Source organism: Geospiza fortis, unplaced genomic scaffold (genome assembly GCF_000277835.1).
Source record: "Geospiza fortis unplaced genomic scaffold, GeoFor_1.0 scaffold16, whole genome shotgun sequence".
In the NCBI taxonomy this organism is placed as follows: Eukaryota; Metazoa; Chordata; class Aves; order Passeriformes; family Thraupidae; genus Geospiza; species Geospiza fortis.
The window spans coordinates 10,935,679-10,948,003 of record NW_005054302.1 but is presented as its reverse complement, the minus strand read 5'-3'; the positions used below and the strand labels follow the sequence as shown (position 1 = coordinate 10,948,003).

Below are 12,325 nucleotides of genomic sequence, written 5' to 3'. Positions count from 1 at the left end.
TCAAAGTTTACTGTGAAGATCAATAGGCAACTTTTATCTTCTTTCTCATTTAAGGGCTGTGATGGTAGTTCTGTTTAGTGATAGGCTGTTTCTCAAGAGGTTTCCTATGCTTTAAAAAATCATTTTTAAGCAATTACATATCATACTTTATCTTGTTTGTAAGCTGCCAGTATGACAGTGGTTAAATGTTCTTTGACCGGTATTATCAGGGGACAGTTTGGAGTGTGTTCTTCTGCTTTTCAAGCCTTTCTTCGTTATATGTTTAGCAAGACACATTACTGTAGCCTCATGAGCAAAGAGGAAGCTCATAATGTACTCAAAAGACTTTTACAATCATTGTTTGGAGACTGAGGTTGATGTTCTTACTGTGATCATCTCGAATTTTCCGATCTTCTTGTTGCAAACTTTGCAAACTGCTCATGGGATATGGGATATGATACGTGCAATTTCAAGCTGCTGTTACCCCCTAGAAGGTCAGAAAAAGTCCTGGTTGAGCAATGCTTTTCCTTACCAGAGGATTTCTGCTGAATCTTAGGTGACTGTATACTACAGTTAGGCAATAGAAGTAAAGCTTTTCTGTATTTAATTCCAAGTAAGAGGAATGTAAGTGGAAGTAAGAGGGACTTCTGGACTTCTGGAAAGTGACTGCCTTAGAGTCACTTCTGGACAAAGTTTAATCTACATTTCATCAAATGCAGATTATAAGCTCAACATTCCTAATGATTATAGTTTTCTTTTTACTCAGGGAAAGGAAGGGGAAGGTGCTTTCTGAGGCTACCTGGAAGAGTTTCCTTTAACACATGACAGGCTGCTCTGTTTTCTGGGAATCTAATGGAGTAATGCTTGGTTCTGCATTTAGCATGTATTGATTGAAGAACACTGTAAATAAAGGCTGATGCACAAAGGTTGTCAAAATCTCCAAATTCTAATGAACTTCAAAAGCAATGCTTGTTGAAAACTGCTATTTTTCTTTTAGAGGGTTGCTGTCAAGAGCTATGCTGATTCTTCCTTTTATTGCTACTAAATCTGAAATACAAGTCTTTAGTTTCTTTACAGGGACTTGTTTACTGTTTCTGTTTCCAAAAAGCTTGTAGAATAAAGTGTGACACAGGATAAATGTAATAAATGTAGTAGTAGTGTTTTGGGCTTTTAAATCACCCATTCTGATACTGCATTCTGCCAGGTCCTTTGGTTACCATCTACTGGTCTCAGCATTCTGAGTCTGACAAAAGTTAAGATTTGAAGCCTCTAAGGCTTTCTTCAGTACACTCTTCTAATATTTAGGTTTGCAAATACTACAGGGAGCATTTAACTTCAAATGAAAAGGCCTGCCTTCCTTCCTTTCTTCCTGTCTTTTGGCAATACAGCGCTGAAATTACCTGATGTCATCGTTAATTCTCAAAAGGTTTAACAGACCATTATGCATCGTTTTCTAGCTTGAGTGTGGCTGGAAGCCATTGACATTCCTAATCAAACACCTAGAGTGTTTATGTCAGTAATAATCTCTATTTAAAATGTACTCTAAATTATTTATTTCTCATACCTGGCCAGAGTGAATGTAGTAATTTTTCTTACAAACAAACATTTTCCACATTAGCACATTGTAAAGGAAATAAGGAAAGATGGATCATATTGATATGATTGGAACTCTTTTGGACAAGAATTATGATTTGTCTTTTGGGACAGCACCACATCTTATTAGAATAAGTGAAATAAGCACTTACCCATTTCTTTCCCACAGTTGCTAGATAATTGATTAGAAAGATAAAGTATCTAGTTTGCTACAGCTAACTCAGTATTCCTTTTGAAGAAAAAAGAAAAGAAAAAGTACGTTTATTTTTCTCTCATATTCTGTATATCTTTGTGCTACACTGCCTTCACTTTGTAGCAGTAATCTGACATGTAGCTCAGTAACAGCATGCATTTCAGAAAAATATTTCCTTGTAAGAATTTAGCCACGAGTTTAGTCTCTCTCTGAAGTCGGCAGAGATAGTAATTCAGTGCATTTGACTTTAAAGTTGTATTCATCCCTCGATGAGCTCTCCTTTATAATCTTCACTTCTCCTACTCGGGCTGAATTCCAGAGACTTACAATAGGTATTGCAGCTCGTTTACACACTGGCAGAAGAAACAAACCCATTAGTCACTAACAGCAGGGGTATGCCTTAACTCTCCCGCTCCCTTTGATCATTTTTCTGCCTTCAGTAGCTCAACCAGATTTCCTTTTCTAAGGTTTTCTGAAGCAAAATTAGCATTTCTTGCTGGGGGAAGGGAGAGACTTTTACCTGAAAACCTCGTTGTGCACGCTCCTTTGATGAGGCACAAGCCTCATCAGCTCACTTTATTTTGCATTAAGCAGTTATCACACTAAAAAATAAACATGCAAATACGGCATCTTCAGCTTTTTGCAATGCTAATGACAGTGATGTGACAGTTCCTCATAACTTAAATATTGGGTAGGCTAAGTACTTCTTCCTGCCAAGGAATGATATGGAAGAAGATACTTGTTCTTCTCAAGGCTTGATGACTCACATTAAACACCTGCTAACTGTCTTGTACTTGTTGAAGTAACATCCCTGCTAGCTACTCCCTCCAGCTGAGTTAATAATTACCTTGGAAATCATGAGCTTTTGTTAATGAGACTCGATATAGTACTCTTAATTCAGAAGGGTGGTCCTCACAGTTGTATCTGTATTCTGAAAGATTCAAGAACTACACCTTCTCCAATTAAGTGTCACAGTCTGACTCATAGAAGGAGTGACTGTCTCAAGGCAAAATTCCTTTTGTGACCATTGCTGAGGTCTGCTAGGCTGGATTATTAGGCAGTACTTCCACAGTAGATGTCTCCTCCATGCCTTCTCCATAGTCATAAAAAGAAGAACTTCTCACATCTAACATTCCAGCTGTGGTATGTTAACATCCAGTGTCAGTCTTCATTTTCACTGAGAAGATTCACTTCTATGGAAATCCCTTTGTAGTTGTTCTGTGGACATGAACATAAACATCAATATCTCTCAGTCCTGTAGGGAAGGGAGTGTTAATGCCTATGGACCAAACCTGCTGAAGTAGATCCTACCGAAGAAGTGGAAATTGTCTTACTTGGAGAGAAAGTTCTGTTATTATACTGAATTCATCATACACTTCAGGAGGAGAGATTTTAATGCATTTTTCTCAAAAAATGCATATCTGATAGAAGTAGAGGGAATTTGAGGAGGCCTTGTCCTGGTCCATCCAGCTAAAGGAGGAAGCATTATAAGGGAGGTGTGACTGTTGTTTCTTCAGCAAAGAAATTCCCAGGTAACCAGTATCTGTATGTGTATTGACAGATATATTTCTGTTAACTCATAAGCATTAAAGCCAATGGGTAGATACAGATTCCTAGAGGAAAATGTTCATTTTGTGGAGAAAACTATAGTGGAACTGGTTGTGAGAAAACAGCAGCGATGCTTAGGATTTCACCATGAAAATATATAATAGTTCATATTAATTTTGTTGTCTGTTGCATTCAGGCGCTATTAAATATGTAATCATATTCTTTTTAAGACATTCTACCCTTACTGAATAGATCAGCCTGATTAGTCATGGAGTGCAAATTCAGCTGCTTTCATGGCTGTATCCCAGCTTTGGGAGGTTGTATCCTCTGTTTAGGCTGTCCTGACACAGCATGAGCAGCAATATCTAACCAGTGCAGCAGAGGGGGCAGGCGCTGTCCTGGTCCATCTCAGCTGCACATGGTCAAGCAGCAGCTTGTCTGCAGCAGTTGGATCTGGATACCAGACTCATCACACAGACAGGAGAAGGTGTTCACTGTTTAGGAAAGCACATGCTGACCAAGCAGCTGTTCCCTATCTCTGCTGGGAAAGCTGTGACTTTGTCCTTACCCTTTTCCCATACTGATTACTGTGAGAGTCACCTCTTGTTGGGTTTTCTATGGCAAACTTTGACAAGCATGTATTGAGACAGTCTGTCTCAGACTGACAGATGAATGACAGATGTCACTCAGATGTCATTCATCTGCATTACCTTTCGTCTCTCTCTTCTTTTTCCTACCATGCTACCTGCAGGTTTCTAAACAAAAGAACCTCACTGGTCCTCAATTACAACTTCTCTCCTGCAAGCTCTCCTGTGCCTTGCACATCTGCCTTTTGCATTTCCAGAGATACCAGCTGTGAATTAGCTTTGTCCTATGAACATCCTAACCTCTCTCCCCTCCCTGGTTACTTTTTACTGTAATTTCCAGCTGTTCAAGAGTTTATCTAAGAACTGTGGTAATGTTTGAATTGAAATTGCCTTGGTTAGAGGGGTCCCTAAGTGCTGATGTGATGCTGTGTCCTGATGGAAATGGTATTTACAGAGCGATGTGCTGAATGACCTCTCTACTTCTCCCTGTTTTTGTCTGGGAACAGTTCTGAACTGGCAGCAATTTCTTGGTTTGTTTTAATGTGTTGTCATGGTGGGTTTTTTTCTGTAGGGGCAGAGGAAATTTTTGCAGCTCTTTTACCTTGTTTATGGCTGGAACCTGAATAGCCAGGCTGGAGTCAGGATGATGGAGCACAGAAAAGGGATCAGTCAAGATGCAGATTTACAGTTGGGGAAATAATCACATCACTGGTATGAGGGAGGCTTAATTAATTTACATGCCGGCAAAGAGAGAACTTCAGTTCCTGTGTCTGGCACTCAGAGTTTTTTGAGTGGAGCTTCATCCTGTAATTTTGAAAAGTTTTGAGTGTCACTCAGAGAAAAAGGCTTAGCTGGTGCCTAACATTTTCCTCTCCAGGGATGTAAAGTTTTAGCCCAAGTAGAACTGACTAACTTCAGGCCATTTTTCATTATTTTTTATTAATTAGCTGTCGTTTTGTGTTATTGCCATTACTCTTTCCTGTTAGCTGTCAGCAAATATTTTCAGTGCAACATTTCTGTTACCAAATAGATTCCCCCCAAGTTGGGGCTTACAAACAAAACAAATGCATGCAAACATTTGCTGCCACAGCACCATGCTAGTCAAGATTTCAGCAGTAGCATGACAAACTGTGAGAATGTACTGGTGAGACAGAAGGATGCTTCACTTCTTGAGCAGTTTTTTGACTCAGGTAGGGTTTTTTCATCATAGTTGTTTGACTGTTTATGCCACTGTGGTTTTCATAGATTTTATTGACACAGCTGGTTGTAAACCCTTTATCTCACTCACACACCTTTTCTGTTGTTTACTGCTAGCAGGTTGAAGAAAATGTCTTAAAAAAAAAGTTTAATTTGTTCAGAGAACAAGAGTTTCCATAATCTTGCTAGTATTTTTAATGCAAAAACATTACTCCCTAAAAAAGCATTTTGTTGATATTTTTTGAGTTTGAGTTAGTGTGTCTCTGATTGTTTCTATGCAATACAGCCTGTACTGCTTGTCATCAGTGGTCATTTTATCTGTGGAGAAACCCAAAAGAAAGGTTTTCCTTTGTTAACTTGTGGTCTTGCCTAGATCTTGGCCAGTTGCAACAGAGTAGAGCAGAACTAGAGGGGATCATCAGTGAAGTGATGGTCTGAAGGCTGAGGTCCCTGGTGGTGTGGCTCTCACCATCTGGAAAGGCAGATTCACAACTGTGTGTACAGCTTTCAGCACTAGAAATGCTGTTTTGGAAAGTGTTGGCAGTGGGAACTAGATGGCTCAGCACACTGATAATGATGTGGGTCTTCTTCCCACACCCCTGTGCTGGTGACTGGCAGATGTCATGTTGCAGGATGGGTCTGATCCCCATCCAGCACTCTGCAAACAGCTGTCCCCATCACAGGAGTGGTAATCCCAACAACTGCTAATTGCCAAAGCGACTCAAACTCTACCCCAGTCTTGGGAGAAAGAGGCCTGATACCGGTATGTGTTGTTGGGAGGATGGTTCCACTCTCCAAGTGGGTTCTGGGCTGTTTTGGGGAATTTACATTGCCACTGTATGTTGCTGTGCTCCTCACTTTTCTGTAAATGACCTGTTTCAGTCCCCGAGGCTGTCAGTCTGCTCCCTTCCACTGCATCAGTTTTTAAACACATTGTTAAATACAGGAAAGGGATAAAGTCTTTTGCCTTTCTCACAGAAAATACAATTTTTCTGCTGATCTTCATTGTTAAATACAGGAAAGGGATAAAGATAAAGTCTTTTACCTTTCTCATAGAAAACACAATTTTTCTGCTGATCTCAGTGTTAAACTGGGGTTACCCTAGGTTTAGAGTTTACACAAGGATGGGAAAATGCCAAGGGGTATTATTCCCAGAAAATTTTGCTTTGCCTAATGACTGGACATCAGGACTATAGGATTTGCAAGGGAACACAGGAACTTTTAAGGAAAAATAAAACATCAAGAAGTTACCAGCAAACCAGTCGATGTGCAGTGATCAGTATGAGCAGAGAAGGGTATGTAATATCTTGGCTCACTATCATCAGAAATTGCTACTGTGGGATTTGGCATGTTACCATATGTAGCTGAAAATGAAATTTGAACTTCTTTCATGCAAACAAAAATAACTTTCTGCCTTATTTCATTCTCATTAAAAATGCAATCGAAATATTGAGGGAGAAGTTTGAAACATATTGATTTCATTTTGAAGGCATATTATTAAATCTCTTGAGGGCTTGTTGATCTTGAATCATTTCATTTTCATAGTCTTTCAGATTGAAAACTATTAGTAATTCTGTTTAAGTTGCAGCTAAATTACTAATTAACTTTCATCTCAAAGATTTTATTTCTTACATGTTTCTGGCAGCATAGTGCACTCTCTTCACAATGCAGCAGAAATTTTTTGTTACCTGCCTCTCTGTGCTCCTTATAATCTTATAAAGCAGGTTTGGAATTAATGAGCTGTCACATCTTGGGTAATGAATGAAAAGAGCTGACAGAAATCCTTTTGTTGTTTAAGAATTCCCAAATAATTAATGGGAAAAAAATGACAGAGGTTCTTTTAGGGTTTAAGAAGAAATGCATCTTTCAAATTCTTTCCATGACAGAAGAAACTTTAAAATATGTATGCAAAAAATGCAGGGATCTCTGATTAATGGGTTAATTCCAGTTCTCTCTTCTGAGATAAACTTGCAGAATTTGAGATAAAAGGATCTAATGTTTTGCGAAATAGCTTCTTAGTCTGCAGGATGCATATTCCGTGTTCATCTCAGAAGTAAAAAATCTTCTGGATTCCTGGATTTGCCATTGGGGACAAATTGAGTTAAGCACTGAGCATGTTTATAGTAATTCTGTATTGTGTACACAGAAGATGTTGCAAACTGCAGGTTAGCTTTGGGGAAGGCAGGGAGTTTCCTTATGTTTTATGTTTTTCTCCAGTTCCTGAAGTCCCTCTGTAGCTGTTGGGAATAACTTGCCCTGCTGTTTTTCAGGTAACTGTCTCAGATGGGGGCACATCTCCCAAGCAATCCTCTGTTTGGGTGGTGGTGCAGGTTCTGGATGAGAATGACAACAAACCGCAGTTTCCAGAGAAAGTCTATCAGATCAAGCTGCCGGAGAGGGACCGAAAGAAAAGAGGGGAGCCCATCTACAGAGCTTTTGCTTTTGACAAAGACGAAGGCCCTAATGCAGAAATCTCGTACAGCATTGTGGATGGGAACGATGATGGGAAGTTTTTCATTGATCCCAAAACAGGGATGGTTTCTTCCAGAAAGCAGTTCACAGCGGGGAGTTATGACATCTTAACGGTAAGCACTCTTTCATTGACATACAAACCCATGATTTGAGTGATTTCTTTTTTCTTTTTTTTTCTTTTTTGAGAAATAGGCCCTCCTGTATAAAGAGGAATATATGACTGTGTTTATGCCCTGTATGTAAGACCTAAATTAAGAAATTTAGTATTCATATGCAACTACTGCCAAAAAATTGAGTGTGAGAGATCATTCATGCTATTGCAGGTCATGAAGTATTCTCAGAATGTTAAGTGATCCTGCAAATTGTTAGCATAAGCCGTTCCCTTGAATATGCAGAAATGAAGACCAAGTACTTGTCTGCTCCCAAAGTTGTATCATGTTGGCCTGGGCAGATACAGCTACAAAAGGGTACTTACTTTTGGTGTGGACAATTGTTTGCCCTTACAGAGGGCACCTCCTGTCCCAGTTAGGTGACTGCATCTAAGAGAGGAGGAATACTGTGTACTCTGTGTTGTGGAAGCAATTTCAGTTAAAGGAAAGCTCAGTCAAAATTCTTCTTTCAGAACTCTAACCGTACAGTGAAAGTGAAAGAAAGGGGGAATAAAATATGGTTGAGTTGATATAAAAGCAATATAAGACTGGAATGTGCGCTCTTCATGTGCAGGAATAAGCCAACAAGTTGTAGTTAAGGAGCTGAAATAAAAATGTCAGAGGTCCATGGTCTGACATCTGGAAGTGATGTATCTTACAGAAGTGGGTTGCCTTCATAATGTTGGAAAATGAATAAATAACAAAATGTTGAGAAGTACCTAGGAATCAGAGTAGAGCAGTCTTTGAGTGAGTGAGTACTTTTCCCTCTGGCAACCTCAAACTCCTGTTTGAGATCTGAACCTTCTTATAATGCAACAACTGAATATTTTCTAACTAGAAACTGCTCATCACACCCTCAGTATCTTTTCACAAAAGGCCTGCCTGGAATGGAGCAGAGTGGCGAGTGTTAGTATCAAACACACTTAACACATTTCCAGGCGAAGAAGTAGGGCATGATATCTCAGAAAAATAAAGTATTCTCCATTTTTAAAAGGTATTCTAATGGCATATTTATACCAGTGGACCTATATAGCCAGAAACATTACCTTTTTTAAAAAAAAGGTTAACATTTTGTTAACATTGATGTTATCCACCAAAGCACCCATTTTGTAACCTGCATTCAGCCTTTTCTTAAGGCCAGTGTTTGTTGCTGCTCATCTTATCTTTGCTATGCTAAATTCATAAAGCATGTCACACAAAAATCAAGCTTATCCATCTTTCTAGAAGACTTTATAATAAAAAGAAATATCACCAAGCAAAGCAATTCTTAATGAACTTGACAGAGAGGAGAAAGAAAACATGACAAAATTTTGAATTACATTTTTTATGGAGAATGAGGGAAATGACCTGAAACTTATTTAATTCAATTAAAGATCCTGAAGAAGGCAATATAGGGAATACTTATCTGCAACACAGATGCCACTTGAAAGCAGTCAAACATGCTCTGGGTGAGCATGTTTTGCAAAGCATGGTCTTTTAAAAGGTATTCTAATGGCATATTTATACCAGTGGACCTATATAGCCAGAAACATTACCTTTTTTAAAAAAAAGGTTAACATTTTGTTAACATTGATGTTATCCACCAAAGCACCCATTTTGTAACCTGCATTCAGCCTTTTCTTAAGGCCAGTGTTTGTTGCTGCTCATCTTATCTTTGCTATGCTAAATTCATAAAGCATGTCACACAAAAATCAAGCTTATCCATCTTTCTAGAAGACTTTATAATAAAAAGAAATATCACCAAGCAAAGCAATTCTTAATGAACTTGACAGAGAGGAGAAAGAAAACATGACAAAATTTTGAATTACATTTTTTATGGAGAATGAGGGAAATGACCTGAAACTTATTTAATTCAATTAAAGATCCTGAAGAAGGCAATATAGGGAATACTTATCTGCAACACAGATGCCACTTGAAAGCAGTCAAACATGCTCTGGGGGTGAGCATGTTTTGCAAATGCATGGTCTTACAAAGGGTCATTACAAACCTTCCAGCTTTGCTACAAGACGGAGCTGGGTGCAAGATGAAATCAGACAGGGAAGCTGGTTCTGGAGACGAGGATGTGTGTGGGGAGTGTTTGAATTGCATCTGCAGGAGGCCTCACACCAGCATTTCTTAAATAAAACATTTCAGTTTAAAATCATCTTTTTCAGTTAAAAGTGAAAGCATTGTGAAAAAAAGAGTGAGAATTGAGAAATAAGCATTTGTCGTCCTTTTTTTTTTGTGGGATTTTATATAAAAGGTTAAAAAGGCCATTTTCCAAGCAGTCATCACACTGCAGTAGAAGTAGTTCTGAACTGCCAAACTAGGATGCTCAGCCTGAGCCCTCTTCTCTTTGTGCCTGCCAGATAAAAGCAGTGGACAATGGCCGGCCCCAAAAATCTTCCACTGCGCGTCTCCATATCGAGTGGATAAAAAAGCCTGCGCCCTCGCCCGTGCCCCTGACTTTTGATGAACCTTTTTACAACTTCACTGTCATGGAGAGCGACAAAGTGACCGAGATTGTGGGGGTGGTCTCTGTGCAGCCCTCCAACATCCCCCTCTGGTTTGACATCGTCGGTAAGTCAGGAGCCAGTGGTGCCAGGAAGACGCCCCAGAAGCAAAGCATTCGGCCGTGCAGTTTTGAGAGCAAGAAAACTAACCGTGAACTGTGTCCCCACCTCCCCCCTCCCTCCCCAGTTAAATCCATTTTCCTAATGATGAAATGAAAATGCTATTTTAATATAGTGATAACAGTAGTAATAATAATAATAATAATATTCCTGCTTTTGTTATGACTCCTTAGCTAAGCTTAAAAAAAAGCGCTGTATGGCTGAATTGGTTTTTTTTCGTACTATGTTATTTACTGCAATCTTAATGTTGTCTGTCATTTAAATTCTATTGTCATACTTTGCTAATCTCATTTCTAAATGTATTTATGGTACTTAGACCTGCTGTCCCTCATTTCTCTCTTTCTTCACCTTTTTTTCTGCATTCTGTTCTTTTTTTTCTGCTTCCGACTGCCCTGCTTCAAGGTGGCAAGCATGCTCGAGAGATGTTCTATATTCTACAGACAGCTTGTGGGCAGAACTGTTCAACAGAAGGTACCCTTAGTGCAAACACATTTGCTAAAATACAACTATCCAGGCTGCCTTTTATTTTTTGCAAGTTTTTTTGAGACAATTTATATTACATCTTTCATAAGTGCCTGTGACAGGATGCGATGCGACACATGGATGTGCTGCATTTCTTTCTATGACAGCTTTTAGCGTATTTGTGTCCAATTATTATCATTTTATTCACGGATTTTCCACAGTTTATCACAAATAATTAATTCAAACTTTTCACAGTCCAGTGCCATCCGTTTAACTGTGAAACAGAATGGGATGCCTCAACATATGGGTTACAAATGGAGACACCAAAAGTTTGTCTTGAATGCAAGCTGAAACAGAGAAATGTGTTTTGATGTGAGATTTCAACCACAAAATTGCCTTACATAAAATTGCTTATAAAAATAGGGAGGGAGAAGCATCCTTAGTAAAAAGGAGGAGAAGCCATAGAAATCTTAAAATCGCAGGGAAATGCCATTAAATGCCAAAATTACAGGGAGCAAAGGGTCTCACTTGGTTGAAGTAGAGAAATGGGAATCAATGTTCCTAAGCATTTTTTCCCACTTCTGCTGCTGATTCAGTTAATGTTGTTTAAAATAACTCATTTAACATCTCAAAAGTGAGAAATTCCCCTGGAAAATTATTGTGCTTCTTAATATTTGCAGATGCTTCTATGTAGTGTTTGCATACCTTTGGATGTAAAACAGTTCATCTGCACAAAGTGTAGTTATTTAAATGAAGGGTTGTAAAGCAAATGCTATATGAAAGATTAGAGGAACAAAAAGCCTTTGCCGTGGACTTAGCGGAAAGTGTGCATCAGCAGTCTTTATTTACAGGGATTGAGCCTGGCTCCCATTTCAACATAGTTATTTGCAGATGGGTTTAGCCAACAGGAAGGCAGGGACCACAGGAGAAGGGGTCTGTCAGAGTCATTTTCATCCACCCTTTATTGCCAGTTTGTGCAGATGAAAGAAGCAGCACCATTTCCTCTCTGAATTTGTAGCATGGTTTCTGATGTGCCAATCATATTAAAATTAAATCCAAAGCTACTACCATGTTCTGGGGTTCCTGTTACTCCCTGGGGGAGGACAGCATATGTTTCCTACAGTTTTCCTGCCATTTCCTTGGTTGCTTCAGTATGCTACATGCAGTTTATAAGCTAATGTTTGCATTTCCATTCTCTTCGTCACTGACCCTTTCCTCCCAAAAAAATCCATCTTTTTTGATGTTATTGACAGGTTTTCTTTTCCTATTTGAACCTTTGCTGGACTTCTGGTCCTTTCCATGGCAGCTTGACCAACTCTCATTAAAATGCTGCCCTGAGGGAAATCCCTGCTCTTCTGCTACATTCTTTTTCATTATTAAGAGTCACTTTCAATCAAGCAACACCTTGTAATGGTATTTGATTTTTTGCCTACCAAACAGAGATGATGATAGGAAGAACATTAGGAAATTTTGGCCTCTGTCATATAATGTGGCCTTTATACCTAAACTAGTTCAAATGGTTTAGAAGATTTT

The 12,325-nt window shown here is 38.9% G+C and overlaps 1 protein-coding gene across 11 annotated transcripts in view; it reads left to right on the top strand.

Annotated features, from left to right (window-relative positions):
- FAT3 (FAT atypical cadherin 3) overlaps positions 1-12,325 on the top strand; it is a 399,047-nt gene that overhangs the window by 282,612 nt on the left and 104,110 nt on the right. For 9 of the 11 annotated variants that reach the window (XM_031066002.1, XM_031066001.1, XM_031066003.1 and 6 more), the window contains 3 exons: positions 7,368-7,682; positions 10,067-10,277; positions 10,733-10,801. In XM_031066002.1, coding sequence (XP_030921862.1) covers positions 7,368-7,682; positions 10,067-10,277; positions 10,733-10,801 — 595 coding nt within the window. The remainder of the gene's footprint in view (positions 1-7,367; positions 7,683-10,066; positions 10,278-10,732; positions 10,802-12,325) is intronic. The other 2 variants (XM_005417743.2, XM_031066006.1) reach the window with 1 other exon arrangement.